General features: G+C 55.2%; 1 protein-coding gene across 2 annotated transcripts; it reads left to right on the top strand.

Moving 5' to 3' along the window:
• The first annotated feature begins 764 nt into the window (after window positions 1-764).
• Window positions 765-27,417, top strand: PRX (periaxin). 2 transcript variants are annotated; one of them, XM_012461415.2, is made up of 7 exons: window positions 765-820; window positions 13,816-13,859; window positions 13,943-14,041; window positions 14,167-14,292; window positions 18,582-18,738; window positions 22,518-22,714; window positions 23,369-27,417. In XM_012461415.2, exons 4-7 carry the CDS (start codon window positions 14,266-14,268, stop codon window positions 27,221-27,223), a joined length of 4,236 nt encoding a protein of 1,411 aa, XP_012316838.2. In that variant the 5' UTR covers window positions 765-820; window positions 13,816-13,859; window positions 13,943-14,041; window positions 14,167-14,265; the 3' UTR covers window positions 27,224-27,417. The 2 variants fall into 2 exon arrangements, with proteins under 2 accessions (XP_012316838.2, XP_012316836.2); XM_012461413.2 differs by lacking the exon at window positions 765-820 and adding an exon at window positions 7,461-7,486.
• The last annotated feature ends 72 nt before the right edge of the window (window positions 27,418-27,489 follow it).

Genomic DNA, 27,489 nt, shown 5'->3' on the forward strand with positions numbered 1-27,489 from the left:
TCCTCATCTGGAGTCTACTTGTATTTATTGGAGGGGAGAGGGAGAGGTTGCTTTCAGAATGGTCCAGAAATAAAAACACAAAACCTGGAGCCTGGGCAGATCCTCTCCAGGAGCCCTGAGAGTCGGCTCTCTCGGAAAATGGGGATGGAAAGGGGGACAGCAGCCAGTTTTCAAAAATAAAATCCACTCAAATCTGTGTTGGGCAAAGGATAGGGCTGCTTGGAGGCTGTGTCTGAAATAAAACCACTAGGCTTGGTGGTTGGACTGCGGAGAGGGCGCTCAGGGCGCAGGCAGCTGTGCCTTCCTTCTAGAAGAAACCGAGGCCCGGGCGAGCTGGGGCCACCTGCCCGTGTGCTGGGCCTGGCCGGAGCGCCGGGTGTCAGCGGCCGCCCCCGCGGTCCAGCCGCATTCCAGGCCCGGCTGGGAGGGGCCGCACACTCAGCGGCCTGGCGCGGGACCCAGGGTGCGTCCTTCCTGACGGCCGCGGGGACAGGGCGGAGCCTGGGGGTGGTGCGCGGAGGGTAGGGAGTGTCACCGTGAAAACTGTGGGCGCGCATGCAGAGAGGCCCCGGGGGCTGGACGGTGACCCCAGGGGCCAGCGGGGCCTTGGGCGAGGGAAGCGCCGCCATCGTGGGGTCCCCGAGCCTCGCCTCTGACCGGAAGCCCCGAGGAGGCTGAGGCAGGGGTGGAGCTGGGCCAGGCGGGGAGCTCCGGGTCGGCCCCTGGGGCCGGGAAGGGGCGGGCAGAGTGGCGCTTCCTGGAGGAGTAGAGGAAGTTGTACCCATTCTGAAAGTGGATGAGGCAGGCCGCGGAAGGCGGGGTAAAAATGGCCTGCGGGGAGCTGGCGCCCAGGCTGAGGGTCTTCCAGGTGCCTGACTCCAACCCCGGGCGACTCCAGCCCCTGGGCAACTGGGACTCGGACTGCTTTGCCGCAGACCCAAAACTTGGGCGCCTGGGCTGAGCTCAGCACCGCCCCCTGGTGCCCAGCCTGGGGCTCTGCGATGCCACCGTCTTCGGTTCCCTGGAAATCTTTATTTTTATTTTTATTTTTTATTTTTTAAAAGATGGGGTTTCCCCATGATGGCCAGGCTGGTCTTGAACTCCTGACCTCAGGTGATCCACCCACCTCGGCCTCCCAAAGTGCTAGGATTACAGGCGTGAGCGTGGGCCTGTTTCTTATTTCCTTTTCCCCAGTTTTTAAAAAGAGATTGGGTCTCACTGTGTTGCCCAGGCTGGAGAGCAGTGTCTGTTCAGAGGAGTGATCATAGTGCTGTACAGCCTTGAACTCCTGGGCTCACGGGATCCTCTGGCCTCAGGCCTCGGAGTAGCTGGGACTAGGATTACAGGCACAAACCACCGTGCCCAGCTAAGGACCTGTTTCTGATGTCTCCGACTGCCAATACTGGGGTGAGCTGATCCTCCCATTTGCCCCTGTGCCTGCTTCACCAATGATGCCCCCTCCCCCCAGAGTCTCTAGGTACATTTGCATAGGTTGTGCACTGCACATAGGCTCCATATGTAAGTGGCTGCCACACATGTTCCAGATACCCTGTATTTACATATTTATTACAAGTTTCCCAGCAGATGGAGGTCAAGTGTCTGCAGGAAGGGGCATGTCTTTTACACATCAAATGGACTAGATTAGCCCTGGTCCCATTCCTCTGGCACCCTCAGGTTTATGAATGGCTCATGTGTGAGGACCTGCCCCTCTCTGCCCATGTCTGACCCCCAGATGGGATGTGCAGGCTCCCTGGCTCTGGTGTGCTGCTCCACCCTCAGGCTCAACCCCAGGAGGCCACACCACCTTGGCCCGCAGACTCCAGGGCCCACACCCTTCCTAGCTGAGCTGTTAGCCCTGGCACTGCCTGCTGTCACCTTTCACCTTTCTATTTTTTTGAGATAGAGTCTCACTGTGTTGCCCAGGCTGGAGTGGCCTGATCTCGGCTCACTGCAACCTCCACCTCCCAGGTTCAAGCCATTCTTCTGCCTCAGCCTCCCAAGTAGCTGGAACTACAGGCACCCACCACCATGCTTAGCTAATTTTTGTATTTTTTTTTTTGATTTTTTTTTTTTTTTTTTTGAGACGGAGTTTCACTCTTGTTACCCAGGCTGGAGTGCAATGGCGCGATCTCGGCTCACCGCAACCTCCGCCTCCTGGGTTCAGGCAATTCTCCTGCCTCAGCCTCCTGAGTAGCTGCGATTACAGGCACGCGCCACCATGCCCAGCTAATTTTTTGTATTAGTAGAGACGGGGTTTCACCATGTTTACCAGGATGGTCTCGATCTCTTGACCTCGTGATCCACCCGCCTTGGCCTCCCAAAGTGCTGGGATTACAGGCTTGAGCCACCGCGCCCGGCCTAATTTTTGTATTTTTAGTAGAGACGGGGTTTCACTATGTTGACCAGGCTGGTCTTGAACTCCTGACCTCGTGATCCACCCACCTCAGCCTCCCAAAGTGCCACGTGCCCGGCCTGCCTTTCACTTTTTTCAGGCTTCTGTGTATGCCCGCCATGACACCCCCTAGGCCAGCTTCCCTCCGTGGCATTCAATGGAGCACTCCCCAAACATACAACACACACATACACTCACACTCCTCACACTCACACCTGGAAGAGCTGTGACCAGCTCTCTGGTCTCCTTTTTCCTCCCTCCCTTCTTCTCTTCCCTCATTCAGCAAAAATTTATGAGCACATACCTACTGTGTGCCTAGACCTTTGTAAAGGGTAAATCTGACCACATCTCTCCCCTGTCCCTGGGCTCTTATTACCCCAGTTCTCTGGGGTCTGAACTCTGTACCTTCCAAGGCTTACCTTCTACCTCTGTTCCTATTCATTAAACACTTATTGAGCACGTATGGTATGCAGTCCTAGCACATTGCAAAAATCTAACACAGAGATGTTATTGAAGCAGTAAGCTGGAGAGAAGTGATTGTTCCTGAAAGCCAGACCTCCTGGGTTTGAACCCCAGCTTTGGCCAGATGTGATGGCTCATGCCTGTAGTCCCAGCTACTCAGGAGGCTTGGGGCCAGGATTTGAGGCTGCAATGAGCCATGATTGCACCACCACACTCCAGTCTGGGCGACAGAACAAGAACCTGTCAGAGAGAAAGAAGAAAGAAAAGAAAAGAAAAAGGAAGGAAGGAAGGGAGAGAGAGAGAAAGAGAGAAAGGGAGAAAGAAAGAGAAAGAAAGAAGAGAAAGGAAGGGAGATGGGGAGGGAGAGAGAGGGGAGGGAGGGAGGAAGGAAGGAAGGAAAAGGCAGGCAGGCAGGGAAAGAGAAAGGAGAGAGAAAGAGAAGAAAAAAGGAAAGAAGAGAGAAAGAAAGAAGGAAAGAGAGAGGGAAAGAGAAAGCAAGGAAGGAAGGAAGAGGGAAAGAAAAGAATGAAAGAGAAAGCAGGCTTTGCCATTCAGTGGCTGTGTGACTCTAGGCATAGTACTGAACCCCTCTGAGCCTCAGGGTCCTGACCTGCAAACTGGAACAGTAGCAGTATCTGCCCCAAAGTACTATTGTTCTGGTGAGAAGTAAAACAGCAAGGGTCACTGAGTGAGGGACCCTCCAACATCTTCAGGGATTGCTAAGCTGCTGGGTTTGTCTGGAAAGGGGAGGAAAGCAATAAGCTAAGTGGCATCCCTGGACGGGTCCGCAGGGCCAGGGCATACAGCACCCTGGATGGGGGACTTAACCCTGTAGGCGCTGGGGAGCCACGAAGCAAAAGGATCCCTTCTCTAGGTGGGCGGCATCATCGTGGAGGTGACACTGGAGGCCAGGAGCCCAGGGGAGGAGAGTCTGGGGAGGGACGGAGCAGCCACTGGGAGGGACGATGCACTCAGGAGGCCTAGCAGACAGGCTGTGGGACTGATGGGCCATGGAGGACGGGTCTCAGACCAGGCTCAGGCCTCTAATCAGGGGGCTGGGGGACAGTGGGGCCAACCCTGAGATGGTGACTGGGGAGAGAAGCAGGTCTGGGGTTGGGGTTGAGGCCAGGGAGCAACCCAGGGGGTGCAAGAGGCTGGGGAGACACCCAGGGTGCGGCATGGAGCTGCTGGGGCCTCGGGACGGGAGCTCAGGAGAGAGGACTGGGGTGCGGGGGCACGTGTGAAGGGTGGGCTCCAGTCCGGTGTCCCTTGGCTGGACTGAATGGGGTGGAATGGCTGGACCAGGCAGGGCAGGTCGAGGCTCCTGCTTGGCTCAGACTGGGTCCAGAGAGGGTGGTCCCTGGGGAGAAGCATCCAACTCCTTCCCCAGCCCCACAGGATGTCCTGTGTTTACTGAGGTGGCCACGGCCGGAACCAGGACACTGGTGCCACCCCCCAACTTAGCTTTGCAGGGCCACACCCCCTCGGGCAAGGGAGAGCACGACAGAGAGAAACAGAGAGAGAGAGAAATGCACATTGAGAGAATGAGATGGAAAGAAACCGGGAAAGACACAGAGACAGACAAGGAATAAGAACAGAGAGAAAGAGTAGAACAGAGAGACACACCATTCAAGATAAGAACTCACAGCAGGCCAGGCACAGTGGCTGACGTCGTGATCCATCCACCTCAGCCTCCCAAAAAGCTGGGATTACAGGTGTGACCACCCCACACCCGGCCAGCTCAGCCTCTTTCTACCCTCACGTACCTAAAAGCTCAGTGCTATGAATACTTTGTCCCTCCCATAGCTACCCAGAGCCCACAGGACAAAGTCAGAGCCCCTCCTCATGGCCCTGCTGACCCCCAGACCTCCTCTTAGCTTTCCCTCACACTCTCACATTAACCATTTCCTCAAAGGGCCTTTGCACTGGCTGTTCCCTCTACCTGAAACACACTGTCATTTCTTCACCATCCATGGCTTTAGATTAACTCCTATGTATCCTCCAGGTGCAAGCTCAAATGCCACTTCTTCCAGGAAGTCCTCCCTGACTGCTTTTCCTAAGCTGGGGCAGGAACCTTTTCTGGACTTCCCCATCAAGGCTTTGACCTCTCTGCCAATGATTCCTCCATCACAACCCTCATCTTTCTGGGTTTGTTCCCTGCTGGACTGTGAACAGCATGGATGCAGGCCTGAGATGTTTCAGTCGCACTGTGTCCCCAGCACCATCCAGCCTGGGACTGGGCACCAGACCAGGTGCTCACTGAGCGTTTGCTGATGGTGAATGAAGGCCTGCTCCGTTTCTCACCTCTGGTCCTTTGCCCACGTTTGTCCCTCTGCCTGGAACCCCCTTCCATTCTATTTTCCTTAGCTCCCTTCTCCTCATTCTTCCAGTTTGACTTCATTATTATTATTTATTGTTATTATTTTGAGATAGAGTCTCGCTCTGTTGCCCAGGGAGGAGTGCAATCGTGTGATCTCAGCTCACTGCAACCTCTGCCTCCCGGCTTCAATAGATTCTCCTGCCTCAGCCTCCCAAGTAGCTGGGATGACAGGTACCCATCACCAACCTGGCTAATTCAGTTTGACTGCAGACGTCACCTCCTGCAGGATCCTTTCCTGAGTCTGGCCCCTCCCCGCTGGGGTGGAGTTAGATTTGTTGATGTCCCCAGTACCCAGCAAAAGACCTGCCACTAAATAGGGCTTGTGTTTGTTGAATGAATACATGAACAGAAGAACGTTTGCGTGAATCAATGAAGGAGAGAGACTGCAATGAGGTGAGGGTCTCCTCAAGCCCATCGGGAGCCCTGACCACGCCATCCCTTCCACCCCTCCCGGGAGGAGGGCTCTGGCTGGCTTCTGGCCACACCCCAATCCTTGGTTGCTGCCAGGCCTGGAAGGCATTTCCCAGAGCTCAGCACATTCCTGCCTTCCTCAGTGGCTGAGAGTGGGCAGGGGGCATTTCAGAGAGAAGGGAGGGAGGCCCCCGGCATTCCGGCATCCTGCCCTCCTGGCCTGGAACTCCATGCCCTCTAAAGTGGGCCCCAACCCCTTGGTATGAGATGGGGGACGGGTCTGCAGAGGGGCCACAGTGTGTGTGAGGGGCGAGGGTGCCGACAGAGGCCAGGGCTTGGTGTCTGTGCCTGGCTGGACAATGGGGCAGAAGCTGCTGACACGCACTTTGGGGGTAATCCCCCAGCCTCAGCCCGGCGCAGGCCTGGGGCCTGGGTTCAGAGAGCGACGGGCTTCCGAGGCAGCAGCCGGGTGGGTGCCAGGGGCATGTGGGGGTACCTGTGCTCCCTGTGCCGCCCCCCAGGGTCTGGTGAGTCAGGGGGCTGGGCCAGCGGCCAGGGGGTGGGGGTGAGGCCTGGTAGCCTTGTCTTGGGAGTCGGGCAGGTCTGGTCTATGGGTGATCTTGGGAGAGTCATTTACCTTCTCTGAGCCTCCTTGTCTGCAAAGTGGAGGAGGCAGAAGAGTAGTAGGGTTTTTGTGGTCCAGGAGAACAGGGGTTGGACCCCAGCTCCACCACCTCCTGGCCACATAGCTATAAATTGGGCATAGCCAGGTGCCGTGACTCACGCCCGTAATCCCAGAACTTTGGGAAGCCAAAGTGGGAAGACTGCTTGAGCCCAGGGGTTCAAGGCCGGCCTGTGCAACATGGTGAAACTTTGTCTCTACAAAAAAATACAAAAATTAGCCGGGCACAGTGGTGCACGCCTGTAGTTCCAGCTACTTGAGGTGGGGGGTCGGGGGGTGAGCCAGGAGGATTGCTTGAGCCCAGGAGGTTGAGGCTGCAGTGATTCATCTACTCCAGCCTGGGTGACAGAGCGAGACCCTGTCTCAAACAAAAGGGCATAAAGAGCCCATTTTACACCCTTGATTCAAAAGCAGGGCTTGAGCACTGAGCATGGTTCTTAGTACATTATGTGTCCCCTAAACAGCAACTGCATTAGACAGAGAATGGGGAGTCCCCTGTGCCCAGTCTCACTCAAAAAGGGCCAAAACCCCCCAGCAAGAAGAGCCAGCTGCCTAACTTGTGTGAAGAAGAAGAATACCAAAGACTTATTAGTAGCCCTCATTCTGTGTCAGGCTTTGTTTGACATTTCCAGTCTCTTTTAACTCATTTTATCTTCATAACGAACCCATGAGGTGGGTACTTTGACTATCTGCAGAGAAAAGCTGTGCCTTGCAGCAGGTCACCCAGCCAGGAAGTGGTCGAGCTGTGATCTGAACTCAAGTTGACAGGGAGAGGGGATGGAAGGAGTTTACAGTCGAGGCCCTTGGCCAGCCCCAGGTCCTGGAGCCAGGAAACAGTGGGGCTGGGGTGGGGTCCTGATTCTCCAAGTCGAGGAAGCCGACGTGCAAATCCTTGAAGCTGAGCTCAAGGCAGAGGTCTCGGCCCAGGCAAGGGAGAGGCGGCTGGTGGCTGTCCCGTGGTCCCCACCCCTTGAGGAGGGCTGTAGCTGGAGGAGGGGGATGTTTGTTTCTCCACCACCACCCCTCTGGTGACGTCACACCTCCGCAGCCAATGGCTGGGGTTTCTCTCTCCTCCCCCTCCCCATTCCTTTTCCCCCCAAGCCTAGGGCTGGGGCTGACAGACGGACCAGGAGCTCTCGAGGTGTCTGGAGGCCCAGCGGTAAGAGATCAGCCGGCCAGTCCCCTCCCTGGCCAAGCTGAGACACTGTGGGAATGAGGTTCAAGGTCCCGGGAAGTGTTGGGACGGGTTCTGGGAGGGGGTCTGAGGGCTCAGGAAGCCGTGTGTGTAGGGGTTAAAGGTACAGACTTTGGAGCCAGGGGTTCAAATCTCCTTTCCTCTTCTTTCTGGCTGTGCAGCCTTGGGCAAGACACTTAATCCTCTGTGCCTCTGCTTCCCCATCTCTAAAATGGGCTGATGTCAGGAGGCCACTTCACAGGGCTGGTGCCAGAGTAATGAGCTGCTGCTTTTAAAGAGCTAAGGCAGCCAGGCATAGTGGCTCATGCCTGTAATCCCAGCACTTTGGGAGGCTGAGGTGGAGGACTGGAGTTCGAGGCCCAGGAGTTTGAGACCAGCCTGGGCCACATAGGGAGACCCCCATCTCCACAAATATATATATATTTTTAATTAGCGGGGTGTGGTGGTGCATGCCTGTGGTCCCAGCTACTCTGGAGGCTTAGATGGCAGGATGGGTTGGGCCCAGGAGGCCAGGGTTGCAGTTAGCTGTGATCACACCACTGCACTCCAGCCTGGGTGACAGAGTGAGACCCTGTCTCAAAAAAAACCCCAAAAAACAAAACAAAACAAAAAACAGCTGGAGCAAGATGCCTGGTACCTGGGGTGGGTCCCTGCAGTAGGGTGCTAGGGAGGCAGCATGGATCCTGCTGGTGGGAGGCTGGTGCCTGAGCTGGGTTTTGTCCCTCAGCCAAAGCTCCCCTTTGGTAGTGAGGAAAGTGGGGGCCGCTGAGGAGCAAAGGTTGGATGTCAGACACCGTGAGATGCGCAGCCCTCTCCCTCCATACTCCCTGTTGCTTCCAGAGATGAGTTTATATTAATTTTTTTTTAAAATAGAGATGGGGTTTCACCATGTTGGCCAGGGTGGTCTTGAATTCCTGACCTCATGATCTGCTTGCCTCGGCCTCCCAAAGTGTTGGGATTACAGGTGTGGGCCATTGCGCCCAGTCGAGTTTATATTAATTGAGCACTTACTATACATGAGAAATATTCTAAGCACCTGTTGTTCTCTCACAAAACTTCAAAGCCATTCTTATTGGCTCCATTTTACAGACAGAGAAACTGAGGCCCCAGAGATGAAGGATCTTGCCCAAGTCCTCATACCTGGGAAGTGCTGGAGGAGGGACTAACTGAGGCAGCCAGAGGCCACCGCTTTAACTTCCCCTGACCCCCTAGATGGCCTCGGGTAATGTTTCCAGGCCTGGACGAGTCAGCTCAACTCCCGAGCCTCACTGCTATGGGAGATCACGCTGGTGGCGGGGGAGAGCTGAGGCTCTGAGCAGGCAGGGTTCCCAAGTGAGGCTGGTGGCAGTCACCAGGGAAAGAGAGCCAGAAGGGCAAAGCCCTCAGCCGACCCCTTAGCAGTCTCCAAGTGACAACCCCTCACTCCCAGCTGCTCTGAAGGGTGTGAGTCGCATCTGAAATGGATATCTCAGTTGTACCCACTCCAGGGAGATGTTACAAAGATTTAAGGAGCCAAGACAGGAAGGATCTTGCTTAACACATAGTAGGTGCTCAAGAAATAGGGACCCTGGGGGTTCTGAAAGCTCTGACATGTGCCAGGGTCACACCACAGCAACTGCCCAAGAAATAGGCTGCTGGCATCTGGGGTGTCTGCCTGGTCTCACTAGATCTGCCCCTAACACAAGGCAGCGATCCCCCCACCTCCCCTGTGCCTCCCCGCCCCTCCCTCCCCTGCCTAGTGGGATAGGCAGAGCCGGGAACACAGAGTCCTGCCTGAGGTTTCCTTCCGAAGCTGCCCCCACCTTACCCCAGGAGCTGGGTACGTGGCTCAGGAAGGGCACAGCTGGGCTAAATATAACCTGGGCTGGGTGCCTGTCCCAGACAGGGACGAAGAAGGAGGGCACTCTCTCTTGTCCCTGCCCTGCCTGGACTTCCTATGCCAGGCTCCTGGCATGACCGTCAGAGCCACGGGCCTGGGACAGACAGCCTGCGACCCAGGAGACCCAGTTCTCTACCACCTACAAGGTCCAGGCTTCTCGTGCCCCAGCTCAGGACTCTGCTGTGTCTCAATCCCGGGTAAGGGACTGAGCTCACTTTCGCACCTGGCCTCAAGTCCCAACTCTGTCACCGTGATCACCGGTCTCTCAACTCTCAATGACTCATCAGTTAAATGGGGTCCCACGAGGCCAAGTCTGTAACGGGCCTGCCTGGCCCAGGCCTGGCACCTCGCCTGAGTGTGTTTCTAGCACCAGCCCCCTCCTGCCCAACCCAGCTCCTGCCCCAGTGCTTGGAGCCACCAATGCAAACTAAGGGCACAGCAGGGGTGCGGGGCAGGCACAGGTCCTATAGGCTGCTGCTTCTTGCTGGGCCACCCCTCTGTGAGCCTCAGTTTCCACCCCTCTAACAGCCACGACATCCAGGGTGATTTTGAGGCCTATGGGTGCCAGCACAGGACCCAGTTCAGAGGACATGCCCTTAATATGGAAGACAAGGTTTTAGTGCAGGGACCGGCTAATACGAATACTAACTACTCAGTATCAATACTAACCACTCAGTATCAATACTAACTTCTCAGTATCAATACTAACCACTCAGTATCAATACTAACCACTCAGTATCAATACTAACCTCTCAGTATCAATACTAACCACTCAGTATCAATACTAACCACTCAGTATCAATACTAACCACTCAGTATCAATACTAACCTCTCAATACCCATCAATTGTTATTATTATGATTGTCCAGCTAAAGTGCTGGAGCTTTATTTTTTTTTTTAATTTTAATTTTTGAGACAGAGTCTTCCTCTGTTGCCAGGCGCCAGGCTGGAGTGCAGTGGCGCAATCTTGGCTCACTGCAGTCTCCGCCTCCTGGGTTCAAGCAATTCTCCTGCCTCAGCCTCCCAAGTAGCTGGGACTACAGGTGCGCGCCACCATGCCCAGCTAATTCTTGTATTTTTTAGTAGAGATGGGGTTTCGCCATGTTGGCCAGGATGGTCTCGATCTCTTGACCTCGTGATCTGTCCTCCTCGGCCTCCCAAAGTGCTGGGATTACAGGCATGAGCCATGCGCCCGGCCCATTTTTTTTTTTTTAACATAGTCTTGCTCTGTTGCCCAGGCTGGAGTGCAGTGGCACAATCTCAGCTCACTGCAACCTCCACCTCCTGGATTCAAGTGATTCTCCTGCCTCAGCCTCCTGAGTAGCTGGGATTACAGATGCACACCACCACACCTGGCTAGTTTTTGTAGTTTTAGTAGAGATGGGGTTTCACCATGTTGTTCAGGCTGGTCTCAAACTCCTGATCTCGTGATCCGCCTGCCTTGGCCTCCGAAAGTGCTGGGATTACAGGCGTGAGCCACGTGCCTGGCCTGTGCTGGAGCTTTTAGACAAGTTCAAGTCCTGGCTGAGCCTGAAAGGGGCAGGGGGCTCAGAGGGGATCCCAGGGGAGGACACAGAGACCAGGACTCCTAGGAGATCCAGAAAGAAGCCCTCTTACACTGTGGGGGGAGTGGGTGCTGTGGGAGTGTTGAGGGGTCCCCATGTCCTCTGTCCTGGCCAGTGATGGGCTATGAAGGGCCATTGTGTGGCCAGGGTGGGTGGGCAGGGGCGGAATGCGACTGAGCACAGCAGATGGGCCATTGTGTGAGGGAATGTGCCGCGTGAGGCCTGACCTTTCCCTGTGCAGTAGGGGTTGGCGGGTTGGCATGCCAGGTGGGGGCTGTGAGGACAAGCCCAGAGTCGGGGGTTGGAGGAAACAGTATTCATCTCCATTTCCCCAGATGGGCCTGGCGGGTTGCTGCATGTGAATTTCAGCTTTGCCTCCTTCTGGCTGTGCTATGAGGCCTTGAGTAAGTTCTCTTGGCCTCTCAGGAAATGGGGTTTTCCAAGGTGAGGTAGAAGGTGAAGGTCTTAGCACAGAGACTGACAAATACTAACCACTCAGTACCCATCAGTTATTATTATTAGCCAGATAAAGGGCTGGAGCTTTCGACAAGTTCAAGTCCTGGCTCGGCTATGTGTGACCTGGGCTAGTGACATCCCTGTCCCCAGCCTCAAGTGGCTCTCTGTAATGGGCTCAGTTGTAACTGATCACACAAGGCTGTGCTGAGGGCCACCTGCAGTGGTGCCTGTGGGACACTTGACACAAGGTCAAGGCCATAAGAAGTTCTTTTTTTTTGAGACGGAAGTTTCGCTCCTGCGCAATGGTGCGATCTCAGCTCACTGCAACCTCTGTCTCCTGGGTTCAAGGGATTCTCCTGCCTCAGCCTCCCAAGTAGCTGGGATTACAGGCGCTGCCACCACGCCCAGCTAATTTTGTATTTTTTGTAGAGACGGGTTTTCTCCATGTTGGTCAAGCTGGTCTCAAACTCCTGGTCCCAGGTGATCCACCCACTTCGGCTTCCCAAAGTGCCAGACATGAGCCACAGCACCAGGCCTAGGAAGTTCTTAGTAATAATAATGGTATGCCGGGCGCGGTGGCTCACGCCTGTAATCCCAGCACTTTGGGACACTGAGGCAGGTGGATCACCTGAGGTCAGGAGTTCGAGACCAGCCTGGCCAACATAGCGAAACCCCATCTCTACTAAAAATACAAAAAGTAGCCAGATGTGGTGGCGGGCACCTGTAATCCCAGCTACTTGGGAGGCTGAGGCAGGAAAATCACTTGAGCCTGGGAGGTAGAGGTTTAGGTCAGCCTAGATCAAGCCATTGCACTCCAGCTTGGGCGACAAGAGTGAAATGCCATCTCAATGAAAAAATAAATAAAAATAAGAATAATAGCAAGTATTTATAAAGCACCTGCCAGATGCCTGGCACTTCATACTTATTAACTCATTTGATCCGCAGAACAGCCCCGCGAGGTAAGCGCTCTTATTCTCCCCATTTTATAGACAGGTAACTGAAGCACAGAGAGGCGCTGTGATTTGCCCACTGGGAGTACATGGGACTGGCTATAATTATTTTATAGTGTTGGGAGGCTGAGGTGGGAGGATCACATGAGCCCAGGAGTTGGAGACCAGCCTGGACAACCTAGGGAGACCCCATCTCTACAAATAATTACAAAAATTAGCCTGGTGTCACTGGCTGTGGTGTCTCATGCCTGTAATCCCAGCACATTGGGAGGCCAAGGCAGGCAGATCACTTGAGGTTAGGAGTTCGAGACCAGCCAACATGGTGAAACTCCATTGCTACTAAAAACACAAAATTAGCTGGGCGTGGTGGTGCATGCCTGTAATCTCAGCTACTTGGGAAGCTAAGGCAGAAGAATCGCTTGAACCCGGGAGGCGGAGGTTGCGGTGAGCTGAGATTGTGTCATTGCACTCCAGCCTGGGCAACGAGAGCGAAACTCTGTCACAAAAATAAATAAATAAAGTAAAATAAAATAAATACAAAAATTAGCCGGGCATGGTGGTGTGTGCCTGTAGTCCCAGCTACTTCAGGAGGTTGAGGCAGGAGAATCACTTGAACCCAGGAGGTGGAGGTTTCATTGAGCCGAGATCATGCCATTGCACTCCAGCCTGGGCAACACAGCGAGACTCTGTCTAAAAAAAAAAAAAAAATTGGCCGGGTGTTGTGGCTCACACCTGTGGTCCCAGCTACTCAGGAGCTGAGGTGGAAGGATCGCCTGAACCTGGAGATTGAGGCAGCAGTGAGCTGTGATTGCACCACTGCACTCCAGCCTGTATAACAGACTGAGACCCTATCTCAAAAAGCAGGGTGTTTTTTAGTGAATTTGGCCCCCTCAGTTGGCCAAAATCTTTGGCACAGAGGCTCTGCTGCCAGACAGGCCTCGGAGTCAGTTTTGGCCTTACCGTGTGTTGTCCAGCTGAGTCATCCTGGGTAAAGGTCTTTTGAGGCTCAGTTTCCCACTTGTACCATGGGGATACGGTATCAACGGAGCACAAGCCGGGTGTGGTGGCTCATGCCTGTAATCCCAGCACTTTGAGAGGCCAAGGCGGGTGGATCACCTGAAGTCAGGAGTTCGAGACCAGCCTGGCCAACATGGCAAAACCTCGTCTCTACTAAAAATACAAAAGTTAGCCGGGCATGGTGGTGTGTGCCTGTAATCCCAGCTACTAGTGGGGCTGAGACAGAAGAATTGCTTGAAGCCGGGAGGCGGAGGTCGTAGTGAGCTGAAATTGTGCCACTGCACTCCAGCCTAGGCAACAGAGCAAGACTCCATCTCAAAAAAAAAATACAAAGAAACAAAAAACAAAACAGCGCATCAGGGTCAGGCACTCAGGAAGCCATCGGTGGGCATTAGGTGGTAACACTGCTCACATTATTCTTCTCAGAGCCCCGGACTCAGGAGGCCCAAGGAGCTGGAGGCGACCCTCAGGTGAGTGCTGGCTGGTGCCAGATGCCCCTCCCCACCCCTCCCTTGACTGCCTGGAGCTTCACATCCTGGTCTTTCCCTGGCAGGCAGCAAGAACCCCGCAGAAGGGCGTGAGCCCCGCAGACAGCAGTGCGGCACCTCGGGCTGGGCTCCTGTTAGGAGGGAGTGCCTGCGCCCAGGCAGCGGTGAGAGGACAGCTGGGGTGGGGACCCTTCTCCCTTCCCATACTCACCCTGCTCTCTCCCTGTAAGCATGGCCTCCACCTCTCATCCCCTCCTGGCCTCAAGTCTTCACTGCTGTCTTCCCGCAGGCTCAGAGGCAACTGCTCCATGCAGAACTGAAGCTGGTTCTGCAGCAGAAAGGAGAGAGAACGCAGGAGCCTGGGGTGCAGGTGCCTCCCAGCAGCGCCATGGAGGCCAGAAGCCGGAGTGCCGAGGTGAGTGCCCGCGGGTCCTGCAAGGCGCACTTGAGGGCAGTGGGGAGGCACAGACTAGGGCAGCGAGGAGACACTTTCTGGCCTCTCTGTGCCTCAGTCTCTCCATCTGTGAAATGGAAATAGTAACAGGGTCCATTTTATGGGTCACTGTGAGGGGAAGAAAATTAACATATGTAATGTCCTTAGTTAGTGCAGTGTCTGGCACAGACTAAGACTCAAAGCAGTGAATTCATTGGCACATACAGGAGCTAAATTAATAAGAAGCTAGGGCCAGGTGTGGTGGCTCATGCCTGTAATCCCAGCACTTTGGGAGGCCGAGGCAGGTGGATCACGAGGTCAGAAATTCAAGACCAGCCTGACTAACATGGTGAAACCCTGTCTCTACTAAAAATACAAAAATTAGCCAGGCGTGATGACGTACACCTATAATCCCAGCTACTAAGGAGGCTGAGGCAGGAGAATCGCTTGAACCTGGGAGGTGGAGGTTGCAGTGAGCTGAGATTGTGCCATTGCACTCCACCCTGGGGGACAGACTGGACCACATCTCAAAAAAAACAAAAACAAACAAAAAATAATAAGGAGCTAAAGAAAATCCAGCAGAAGCCGGGCACGGTGGCTCACGCCTGTAATGCTAGCACTTTGGGAGGCTGAGGTGGGTGGATCATCTGAGGTCAGAAGTTCAAGACCAGCCTGGCCATCATGGTGAAACCCCATCTTTAAAAAAAAAAAAAAGAAAATCCAGCAGAAACTCTTCATCAGAAGAGGCAGTATATGCCAGGTGCAGTGGCTCAGGCCTGGAATCCAAGCACTTTGGGAGGCCAAGGCAGGAGGATCACTAGAGCCTAAGAATTTGAGACCAGCCTGGACAACACAGGGAGACCCTGTCTCTACCAAAAAAAAAAAAAAAAAAAATTAGCCAGCTTTGGTGGTGCGTTCCTAGCTACTCAGGAGGCTAAGATGGAAGGATCACCTGAACCCAGGAGGTTGAGGTTGCAGTGAGATATGATCGAACCACTGCACACCAGTGTGAGTGAAAGAGGAAGATCCTGCCTCATTAAGTCTCCTGTGTGGAAAGAATAAATAAGAAAAACAAAGTTAAAAAGACTGTGTCTCAAAATATATATATATAGGACATTTAATATAGGGGTTAAGGAGATGGGCTTGGACCCATGGCTCAAATCCTAACCATACCACTTCAGCTTTGTGGCCCTGGGCAGATGATCTCACCTATTTGAGACTCAGTTTCCCTATCGGTGAAATGGAGGTAATGGGGCTGGGCATGACGGCTCACACCTGTAATCCCAGCACTTTGGAAGACTGAGGCAGGCGGCTCACTTGAGGTCAGGAGTTCAAAACTAGCCTGGCCAACCTGGTGAAACCCCATCTCTACTAAAAATACAAAAATTAGCCGGGCATGGTGGTGCGTGCCTGTAGTCCCAGCTACTCAAGAGGCTGAGGCAGAAGAATCACTTGAACCCAAGAAGCGGAGGTTGCAGTGAGCCGAGATTATGCCATTGCACTCCAGCCTGGGGGGCGCAGTGAGACTCCGTCTCAAAAAAAAATAATAATTTAGGTAATGATTTCCACCTCTGAGAACTCACGCTTGAGCCATTTGCACAGAGTCTGGTGCTGAAGAAGCCTCTTTGAATGGCAGATGCTGTCACTGTTGCTGAGATAATGCACTGGCATCGACCGTGTCTTACTGTGTACCAGGCACAGAGCGGTCTACTCTTAGGGGGCCAAGCTGAGGTTGGGGGTTGAGTGCCAGGAGTTCTCTGGCTACAGGTTGGCCTATGGGTTCTGGGGTCACAGACCTAAGGTTGTAGTCCAGCCTCTTCCCTTGCTTCAGGGCATTAGGCAAGTCACTCTACCTCTCAGGGCCTCAGTGTCTTCCTCTGTGACTACCCATGAAATGGGCATCAAAATCTCATGAAATGAGATCCTGCAGTCTGGGTTCCATGGCTCACACCCGTAATCCCAACACTCTGGGAGGCTGAGGCCAGATGATTGCAAGCCCAGGAGTTGGAGACCAGCCTGGGCAAAACAGTAAGATTCCAACTCTTTTTTTGAGATGGAGTCTCACTCTGTGGCCAGGCTGCAGTGCAGTGGTGCAGTCCACCCGCCTAGGCCTCCCAAAGTGCTAGGATTACAGGCATGAGCCACCACACCTGCCCTCTGACTCTTAAGAAAGAGATCCTGCACATAAAATGCTTAGCCCAGGGCCTGCTGAGCCAAAGGGTGGTAATGGTGGTCATGCTGTTCCCTGTGGCCCCAGCCACAACTCTTCTTACCCACATTGCCCTGCTCAGCCCCCTAGTCCCTTGGGGCCACTGCTGTGGGGCATTTGGCCTAGACCTGCTTTCCCTCTAAGTTCTGGGCTCAGTTCCAGTCTGTGCTGGCCCTGATGCGCTGCCCGTGACAGCGTCCTCTCAGCTCCCTGCTGCTGCAGGCCTCAGCTCACAACATGAACCTCCTGCCAGTATACCTATGTTACCCTACTTTACAGCAGGGAAGTGGATTCAGAGAGGGCAAGATTCTCCCTAAGACATACAGCAGATTGGATTCCTAGACAGAATCCAGGTTTATCACTGCCTTTTCTGGGAAGCCCAATTGTGAAGCCCGCAGTGGCTTCTGGGCCAAGCCCAATCTGCATCATTTACTGTAAATACCAGGAATGCCATGTCTGCCAGTCCCGTTCATTACCCACGCAGCCCCCCGCTTCACTGGATTCCCTCTCCCGTGGGTGTTTCCCAGGTCTTGGGGTCACTGAATTTACAATAGAGCACATTCTCACACACATTCAAGCCTGCAGGGAGGCAAATCCCACTCCCTATCCCCCGAATCCCAGACAGCATGAAGGTCCAGCCAGCCCCTTCCTCAGAATCCCATCCTTAAGTCTTCTCTTGTTCTGCTGTTATTTTACTTATTTATTTACTTATTTTGAGACAGAGTTTTGCTCTTGTTGCCCAGGCTGGAGTGCAATGGTGTGATCTCGGCTCACCACAACCTCCGCCTCCAGGGTTCAAGCGATTCTCCTGCCTCAGCCTCCCCAGTAGCTGGGATTATAGGCACATGCCACCACTCCTGGCTAATTTTGTATTTCTAGTAGAGATGGGGTTTCTCCATGTTGGTTAGGCTGGTCTCGAACTCCCGACCTCAGGTGATCCACCCGCCTCGGCCTCCCAAAGTGCTGAGATTATAGGTGTGAGCCACAGCCCCCTGGCCTGTTCTGCTGTTATTAAAGCCCCTTCCTCATAGTTCAATCCAGTTTATAGAATATGGGTCTCGGGGCCAGGTGTAGTGGCTCATGACTGTAATCACAATACTTTGGGAGACTGGGGGATCTTTTGAGGCCAGGAGTTTGAGATCAGCTTGGGCAACGCAGTGAGACACCGTCTCTTAAAAAAAAAAAAAAAAAAAAAAATTAAAATTATCTGGGTGTGGTGTGCCTGCCTGTGTTCCCAACTACTTGGGAGACCGGAGCAGGAGGATTGCTTGAGTTTAGGAGGTGGAGGCTGCAGTGAGCCATGATCACATCACTGCACTCAAGCCTGGGGACAGAGTGAGAGATCCTGTCTCTTCTCACAAAAAAAGAATATGGGTCTCCACCCCAGCTTCAAATAACCCCTCATAAACTCCGGCCACACTCCTATCTTTGGCAGGCTTCTATACCCCGTTTGGCTCTTCCACGCCTGCGCTCTCTTACCCTTCTTACTGGCACTGACCTCCCCGCAGCCCCGCCCTCCCGACCTGACCACGCCCCCACGATCCTGGTCCCGCCTTTCAATCACAACTTCCCTCCAGCCCCCTCTGACGCTGTCCCTCCCCTTACAACCCCGTCTCCTCTCCTAACCTTTACCGACTGCAGCTCTAGGGTCCTAGAGAGGCCAGCCAGCCCGCGGAGCTGTTTAAGCGTTCCGCATGTCCGAGAAAGCCAGCCGCCCGCGGGTTTGCTTTAAGGGGGAGACGCCGGAGTGGGTGTGCCCCGACGTCCTGCGAGGGCAGCGCCAAGGGGCGTGTGCCCTGAGAACCCGCTGGACAGCCACTTCTGGCCGGGCGTGGTGGCTCACGCCTGTAATCCCAGCACTATGGGAGGCTGAGGCGGGAGGATATCTTGAGTCTAGGAGTTCGAGACCAGCCTGGGCAAAGTGGCGAGACACCCCCTCTGTCTCTAAATATGTATAATATATGTATCTATGTATATGAGCCGCCATTGAGTGCAATGGCGGGCGCTGGACGAGGTCCAGCCTTAGAGTCCCATCAACGCGACACCTCGCCGCCCTTTGCAGGAGCTGAGGCGGGCGGAGCTGGTGGAGATTATCGTGGAGACGGAGGCGCAGACCGGGGTCAGCGGCATCAACGTAGCGGGCGGCGGCAAAGAGGGAATCTTCGTTCGAGAGCTGCGCGAGGACTCACCTGCCGCCAGGAGCCTCAGCCTACAGGAAGGTGGGCGGGCCCGGGTTGTGGGGCGGGATCAACCTGCAGGGGCGGGGTTACAAATCTACCCAGAGTCCAAAGCGAGGCTGAAACTGACCAGGGGATGGGGGCGTGACCTGCGACCAGGAGGCGGAGTTAAGGACTTGGGGCAGGGCTTTGCTGACTGGTTTCATTGCAAACTCCAGAGGTTCACTGGGAATCCCACATCCCCCGTTTACTAGCTTGTGATCTTTCTGTGCCTCAGTTTTCTCATCTCTGAAATGGGACTTACTCTGGTATGGAGTTATTCTGTATTGTAGATTAAATGAGTCACTATGTGAAAACACTTAGCACATAGCTAAGTGGCACATAGTGCTTAACAACGTGAGCATTAGTAAATGTTTTTGTTGTTGGGACAGGAGAAAAGGGTGGAGTGAGCCACTTGGAGGGATCTGGAAGAGGAGCTTTGCAAGTGAGGGATGTTTTGGGAAACATGGATGAAGCTGACGTGACTTATTCATGAAACAAATATTTATTAGCGCCTTGTATTTCAGACATTATCTTAGGTGCTTGGGCTACAGCAGTGAACAAAATAGTGAACAATAGTCCCTGCACTTAGAGAGCTTACATTCCAGGGGGGAGAGACATATTTAAGCAAGTTAAGTAAAATACCTAGTAAGTTAGAAGGCATAATGTGCTACAGCTGCTATTTTTTTTTTTTTTTTTTTTTGAGACGGAGTCTGGCTCTGATGCCCAACTGGAGTGCAATAGTGTGATCTTGTCTCACTGCAACCTCTGCCTCCTGGGTTCAAGTGATTCTTCTGCCTCAGCCTCCTGAGTAGCTGGGACTACAGGCACCCGCTTTTTGTATTTTTAGTAGAGACAGGGTTTCCCCAGATTGGCCAGGCTGGTCTCAAACTCCTGACCTGGCAATCCTCCCACCTTGGCCTCCCAAAGTGCTGGGATTACAGGCAGCAGCCACCGTGCCCAGCTACAGCTGCATTTTTTAATGGGGTGGGCTTGGCTGGGTGCAGTGGCTCATGCATGTAATCGTAGCACTTTGGGAGGCTGAGGTGGGCGGGTCACCTGAGGTAGGGAGTTTGAGACCAGCCTGGCCAACATGGGGAAACTCCGTCTCTACTAAAAATACAAAAAGTAGCTGGGCGTGGTGGTGGGCGCTTATAATCCCAGCTACTCTGGGAGGCTGAGGCAGGAGAATGGTTTGAATCCAGGGGACGGAGGTTGCAGTAAGCCGAGATGGCACCACTTCACTCCAGCCTGGGCGAAAGAGCAAAACTTCAAACTCCGTCTTAAAAAAAAAAAAAAAAAAAAGAATTGGTGTGGACTGGAAAGGGTGAAAAGGCTGAAGGAGGTACGGGAACAAGCAACGAGGGCATCTGGAAGAGGGAATAGCCAGCACAAATGCCCCAAGGTGGGAGCATGACTAGCTTGTGGGTGGAACAGTGAGGAAACCAGTGTCTATACAATTGAGTTAGTGAAGAGGAGAGTAAGAGAGGAGGCCAGAGAGATAGTGGAGGGCATTTTTTAGAGGGCTTTATAGGACTTTCACTTTTATTCTGTGAGGGCTGTGAGCAGAGGAGAAACATGAATTGACTACTGAACTGCTGCATTAGCAGTAGAATATGGCCAGGCATGGGGTGGCTCACACCTGTAATCCCAACACTTTGGGAAGCCAAGGCGAGAGGATTGCTTGAGCCCAGGAGTTTGAAGCTGCAATAAGCCTTGATCACACCACTATACTCTAGCTTAGGCAACAAAGCAAGATTCTGTTTTAAAAACAAACATCAGCAGCAGCAGCAACAACAACAACAAAACTGTAGAATATATGAGGGCGGGGTTAGGAGCGGGGAGACAAACAAGGTGACTACTGTGATTATCCAGGTAAGAGATGAGGATGCTCCGGACCAAAACGTTTTGGAGGTGAAGAGAGAACATACGTATGTGTGTGTATATATGTGTATATATATATATATAATCCTGGATATATTTTGAAGGAGGAGCTTTGAGGACTAGATATTGGGAATGATGGGAAGAGTTTCAAGGATGGATCCAGGGATTTTTTTTTTTTTTTTTTTGAGACAGAATCTTGCTCTGTCACCCAGGCTGGAGTGCAATGGCACGGCCTTGGCTCACTGCAACCTCTGCCTCCCAGGTTCAAGCAATTCTCCTGCCTCAGCCTCCCCAGTACCTGGCTTATTTTGTATTTTTAGTAGAGCTGGGCGTCGGGGGTGGGGCCAGGAGGAGTTCACCAGGTTGCCTGGGCTGGTCTCAAACTCCTCACCTCAGATGATCCACCTGCCTTGGCCTCCCAAAGTGCTGGGATTACAGGTGTGAGCCACCGCACCCAGTGGATCCAGGAATTTTTGACCTGAGGTTGGAGTTGCTGGTCCCTCAAAAGGAACACACTGAGGCTAGTACTCATTTGGAGAAGAAAGTCCAGGAGTGAGAGGTATGGCGCTGGACACCCAGGTGGAGATATGATGGAGATGTTGAATGTGAGTCTAGGGTGGAAGGGAGAATCCTGGGCTGGAGAGATATGCTTGGGAATTCTTAGCAGATTTATGATCTTTAAACTCCTCAATCTGGATGAGCTTCCCAAGAATTCCCAAGGGATGACTTGAGCATATAGACAGAGAGGAGGTCCGAGGCCTGAGGCCTGGGGCACTGTGTCTTTAAGAGGTTATAGAGGCTGGGTGTGGTGGCAAGGCCTGCAGTCCCAGGTGCTCAGGAGACTGAGGTAGAAGGATCACTTGAGCCTTGAAGTTCAAGGCTGCAGTGATTTGTGATTGCACCAGTGTACTCCAGCCTGGGCAAAAGAGTGAGATCTTGTCTTTGAAAGAAAAAGAAAGTGACCCACACCTGTAATATCAGCATTTTGGGAGGCTGAGGTGGGAGGATCACTTGAGCCTAGGAATTTGAGACTAGACTGGGCAACATAGTGAGACTGTTTTTTTTTTTTTTTTTTTGAGACAGTTTCACTCTTGTTGCCCAGGCTGGAGTGCAATGCCATGATCTTGGCTCACTGCAACCTCTGCCTCCCAGGTTCAAGTGATTCTCCTGCCTCAGTCTCCCGAGTAGCTGGGATTACAGGTGCCTGCAATGACACCCGGCTAATTTTGTATTTTTAGTAGAGACAGGATTTCTCTATGTTGGTCAGGCTGGTCTCGAACTCCCGACCTCAGGTGATCTGCCCGCCTTGGTCTCCCAAAGTGCTGGGATTATAGGCATGAACCAACGTGGCTGGCAACCTTTCTCGTGGGAGAAATAATAACTTATTTGTATGCTGATGAGAATAATGTAGATGAGAAGGACAATTGATGATGTGGAAAGAGGAGAGAATTGCTGGAGGATGTACCTAAGAAGGCGGTGGAAGGATTGCCTTGAACTTGGAGTGGGGTTAGTTCATCCCCAGGAACAGGAAGGAGAGTGGAGTGAGTAAATCGCCGCAGGAGAAAGGGGGTGAACAGTGTGGAAACTTCTGGTAGTTCTCTTCTGATTCAGTTCTCTTGATAAAAGAAGCAGTCAGTCTCTGAAACATAAGGATGGATAGGGGAGCGACAAGGTGACAGGCAATGACCCGAGTGGGCGCGGCTTTGTTCCTTGCAGGGGGCGGGGCTAAGGTTGTGGGGCGGGGCTGGCGTAATTGCGATTCAATCTTGCTCTGGGGATTGGAGAGGCTAAAATTTGGGGCGGGGCCTCACCGCGGGGGCTCCGTGCAAGTGGGCAGAGCTAGGCCCGGGCGGAGCCGGGAGATGCCCATGTGCTGCGCACCTCCACCTCGCCCGCAGGGGACCAGCTGCTGAGCGCCCGAGTGTTCTTTGAGAACTTCAAGTACGAGGACGCACTACGCCTGCTGCAATGCGCTGAGCCTTACAAAGTCTCCTTCTGCCTGAAGCGCACTGTGCCCACCGGGGACCTGGCGCTGCGGCCCGGGACCGTGGCTGGCTACGAGATCAAGGGCCCGCGGGCCAAGGTGGCCAAGCTGGTACGCGTGCTTAGCCCGGTCCCAGCCCTGGACTGCCCCAGCGATCCCATCTCTGCGCCGTGACCCCCATTCCCCGCCACCATGGGCCAGCCTTGTCCTCTGTCTTGTCACTAACCCAAGCTAATCCCACTCTCTGCCCCTTGCTCTCTGCCCCTAAACTCCTTCCCTGGGAGGGGGACTGACCCACTCCGGCCCAGGGCCCTCACCCATCTCGGAGAGGCGTCCCCACCATCGGATCCAGGCTTGCTAGAGGTCCTGAACCAGGCTACTTGGAACCAGGGAAGCCGGGTTCCAGCCTGAGTGTGGCCCAATTACTGCTCTGCTGAGTCGCCCTGGACAAATTTCTTTCCCTCCCTGGGCCTCAGTTTCCCCATCTCGAGAATGAGGATGTTAGGGAAAATCCTGGATCAGGAGCTACAAGTCTTGGGTTCCAGTCCCTACACTCCTGTTGACTCATTTGGAGATTTTAGATGGCTGCCTGCCTTCCTGGGCACTCATGGTGAAATGACAGGCAATAAGTGGGGATGGTGTTTGGGGGACACAGTACTTGGCCTAGCGCATCCCTGGCCTGGTCCAATACCAGGAGGGGCTCTTCCTGTCCACTCCCAGCCTCCCACTGTCCCACCGCCTCCTGCCTCTCTCCTCTCTCCCCAGAACATCCAGAGTCTGTCCCCTGTGAAGAAGAAGAAGATGGTGGTGGTGCCTGGGGCTCTGGGGGTCCCCGCTGACCTGGCCCCCGTTGACGTCGAGTTCTCCTTTCCCAAGTTCTCCCGCCTGCGCCGGGGCCTCAAAGCTGAGGCCGTCAAGGGTCCTGTCCCAGCCGCCCCTGCCCGCCGGCGCCTCCAGCTCCCTCGGCTGCGTGTACGAGAAGTGGCCGAAGAGGCCCAGGCAGCCCGGCTGGCCGCCGCTGCTCCTCCCCCCAGGAAGGCCAAGGTGGAGGCCGAGGTGGCTGCAGGAGCTCGTTTCACAGCCCCCCAGGTGGAGCTGGTTGGGCCCCGGCTGCCAGGGGCCGAGGTGGGTGTCCCCCAGGTCTCACCCCCCAAGGCAGCCCCCTCAGCAGAGGCAGCTGGTGGCTTTGCCCTCCACCTGCCAACCCTTGGGCTTGGAGCCCCGGCTCCGCCTGCTGTGGAGCTCCCAGCCATGGGGATCCAGGTCCCCCAGGTGGAGCTGCCCACCTTGCCCTCACTGCCCACTATGCCCACACTTCCCTGCCTGGAGACCCGGGAAGGGGCTGTGGCGGTTCCCACCCTGGATGTGGCAGCACCTACTGTGGGGGTGGACCTAGCTTTGCCGGGTGCAGAGGTGGAGGCCCGGGGAGAGGCACCTGAGGTGGCCCTGAAGATGCCCCGCCTTAGTTTCCCCCGATTCGGGGCTCGAGTGAAGGAAGTTGCTGAGGCCAAGGTAGCCAAGGGCAGCCCTGAGGCCAGGGTGAAAGGTCGCAGACTTCGAATGCCCACCTTTGGGCTTTCCCTCCTGGAGCCCCGGCCCACTGCTCCTGAAGCTGTGGAGAGCAAGCTGAAGCTGCCCACCATCAAGATGCCCTCCCTTGGCATCGGAGTGTCAGGGCCTGAGGTCAAGGTGCCCAAGGGGCCTGAAGTGAAGCTCCCCAAGGCTCCTGAGGTCAGGCTTCCAAAAGTGCCGGAGGCAGCCCTTCCAGAGGTTCGACTCCCAGAGGTGCAGCTCCCGAAGGTGTCAGAGATGAAACTCCCAAAGGTGTCAGAGATGGCTGTGCCGGAGGTGCGGCTTCCGGAGGTGCAGCTGCCGAAAGTGCCAGAGATGAAAGTCCCTGAGATGAAGATTCCAAAGGTGCCTGAGATGAAACTCCCGAAGGTGCCCGAGATGGCTGTGCCCGATGTGCCCCTGCCGGAAGTGCAGCTTCCGAAAGTCCCTGAGATGAAGCTCCCTGAAATGAAACTCCCTGAAATGAAACTCCCGAAGATGCCCGAGATGGCTGTGCCCGCTGTGCCCCTGCCGGAAGTGCAGCTTCCGAAAGTCCCAGAGATGAAGCTCCCTGAGATGAAACTCCCTGAAATGAAACTCCCGAAGGTGCCCGAGATGGCCGTGCCGGATGTGCACCTGCCAGAAGTGCAGCTCCTGAAAGTCCCAGAGATGAAACTCCCTAAAATGCCCGAGATGGCTGTGCCAGAGGTTCAACTCCCCGAGGTGCAGCTGCCAAAAGTCTCAGAGATGAAACTCCCCAAGGTGCCTGAGATGGTCGTGCCCGAGGTACACCTCCCAGAGGTGCAGCTGCCGAAAGTCTCAGAAATAAAAGTCCCTGACGTGGAGCTCCCGGAGATAAAACTCCCCAAGGTGCCTGAGATGGCCGTGCCCGATGTGCAACTCCCTGAGGTGCAGCTGCCGAAAGTGTCAGAGATTCGGCTGCCAGAAATGCAAGTGCCAAAGGTTCCCGATGTGCATCTTCCAAAGGCACCAGAGGTGAAGCTGCCCAGGGCTCCAGAGGTGCAGCTAAAAGCTGCCAAGGCAGAGCCGGCAGAAGGGATGGAATTTGGCTTCAAGATGCCCAAGATGACCATGCCCAAGATGACCATGCCCAAGCTAGGGAGGGCAGAGTCCCCATCACGTGGCAAGCCAGGCGAGGTGGGTGCTGAGGTCTCAGGGAAGCTGGTAACGCTTCCCTGCCTGCAGCCAGAGGTGGATGGTGAGGCTCATGTGAGTGTCCCCTCTCTCACTCTGCCCTCAGTGGAGCTAGACCTGCCAGGGGCCTTTGGCCTGGAGGGGCAGGTCCCAGCCGCCGAAATGGGCAAGGTAGAGCGGGCGGAGGGCCCCAAGTTGGCAGGGGTCAGGGAAGTGGGCTTCCGAGTGCCCTCTGTTGAAATTGTCACTCCACAGCTGCCCACTGTGGAAGCTGAGGAAGGGCGGCTGGAGACAATGGAGATGAAAGTCAAGCCCTCTTCCAAGTTCTCCTTGCCCAAGTTTGGACTCTCGGCGCCAAAGGTGGCCAAGGCAGAGGCTGAGGGGGCTGGGCGAGCCACCAAGCTGAAGGTATCCAAGTTCGCCATCTCGCTCCCCAAGCCTCGGGTAGGGGCTGAGACTGAGGCCAAAGGGGCCGGGGAGGCAGGCCTGCTGCCCGCCCTCGATCTGTCCATCCCACAGCTCAGCCTGGATACCCACCTGCCCTCAGGCAAGGTAGAGGTGGCAGGGGCTGACGTCAAGTTCAAGGGGCCCAGGTTTGCTCTGCCCAAGTTTGGGGTCAGAGGCCGGGACACTGAGGCAGCAGAACTAGTGCCGGGGGTGGCTGAGTTGGAGGGCAAGGGCTGGGGCTGGGACGGGAAGGTGAAGATGCCCAAGCTGAAGATGCCCTCCTTTGGGCTGGCTCGAGGGAAGGAAGCAGAAGTTCAAGGTGAGCGTGCCAGCCCGGGAGAAAAGGCTGAGTCCACCACTATGCAGCTTAAGATCCCTGAGGTGGAGCTGGTCACGCTGGGTGCCCAGGAGGAAGGGAGAGCGGAGGGGGCGGTGGCCGTCAGTGGAATGCGGCTGTCAGGGCTGCAGGTGTCCACAGCCAGGCAGGTGGTCACTGAGGGCCATGAGGCGGGGCTGAGGATGCCTCCGTTGGGCATCTCCCTGCCCCAGGTAGAGCTGACTGGCTTTGGGGAGGCGGGTACCCCGGGGCAGCAGGCTGAGAGTACAGCCCCTTCAGCAGAGGGCACAGCAGGCTACAGGGTCCAGGTGCCCCAAGTGACCCTGTCTCTGCCTGGAACCCAGGTTGCAGGTGGGGAGCTGTTGGTGGGTGAGGGTGTCTTCAAGATGCCCACTGTAACAGTGCCCCAGCTTGAGCTGGACGTGGGGCTAAGCCGAGAGGCACAGGCAGGCGAGGCGGCCACAGGCGAGGGTGGGCTGAGGCTGAAGTTGCCCACGCTGGGGGCCAGAGCTGGGGTGGGGGGCCAGGGTGCTGAGGAGCAGCCCCCAGGGCCGGAGCGTACCTTCCGCCTCTCACTGCCCGACGTGGAGCTCTCGCCACCTGGGGGCAACCACGCCGAGTACCAGGTGGCAGATGGGGAGGGGGAGGCCGGACACAAGCTCAAGGTGCGCCTGCCCCGGTTTGGCCTGGCTCGGGCCAAGGAGGGGGCCGAGGAGGGTGACAAGGCCAAGAGCCCCAAACTCAGGCTGCCCCGAGTGGGCTTCAGCCAGAGCGAGACGGCCACTGGGGAAGGCTCCCCCAGCCCCGAGGAAGAGGAGGAGGAAGAGGGCAGTGGGGAAGGGGCCTTGGGACGCCGGGGCCGGGGCCGGGTCCGCTTGCCACGCGTAGGCCTGGTGGCCCCTTCTAAAGCCTCTCGGGGACAGGAGGGCGATGCAGCCCCCAAGTCCCCCGTGAGAGAGAAGTCCCCAAAGTTCCGCTTCCCGAGGGTGTCCCTAAGCCCCAAGGCCCGGAGTGAGAGTGGAGATCAGGAAGAGGGTGGATTCCGGGTGCGGCTGCCCAGCGTGGGGTTTTCGGAGACAGGGGCTCCAGGCCCAGCCAGGATGGAGGGGGCTCAGGCTGCGGCCGTCTGAAGCCCCTGGGCAGATGGAGACTCCCTTCTTGCCTTCCTTTCTCCTCCCCCACCCCCGCTGTTGTGTGTGTGATAACTAGCACTAACCCTAAGAGGGCCAGGAGGTGGGCGACTGACCAGGGCTAGTGGGGAGGCCTGCTCCTGTCTCGCTGGCCGGAGAGTGTGTATACCACAAGCCATGTGAATAAAGTAATCCGGAAGTAGCCATGTGTTCATCTCCTCTGTGTGCATAGGGGGAGGGGCGGGGTGGGGGTGGGTATAGGGGAG

This window comes from Aotus nancymaae, unplaced genomic scaffold (genome assembly GCF_030222135.1).
Source record: "Aotus nancymaae isolate 86718 unplaced genomic scaffold, 86718_ANA_hifiasm-v0.15.2.pri h1tg000028l, whole genome shotgun sequence".
Lineage (NCBI taxonomy): Eukaryota > Metazoa > Chordata > Mammalia > Primates > Aotidae > Aotus > Aotus nancymaae.

Excerpts from the sequence above, each read along its gene's own strand:
- PRX (XM_012461415.2), top strand. The coding sequence starts at position 14,266 with ATGGAGGCCAGAAGCCGGAGTGCCGAG. Across the intron at positions 18,739-22,517 it reads GAGCCTCAGCCTACAGGAAG|GGGACCAGCTGCTGAGCGCC; the intron begins GTGGGCGGGCCC and ends CCTCGCCCGCAG. Across the intron at positions 22,715-23,368 it reads GGGCCAAGGTGGCCAAGCTG|AACATCCAGAGTCTGTCCCC; the intron begins GTACGCGTGCTT and ends CTCTCTCCCCAG.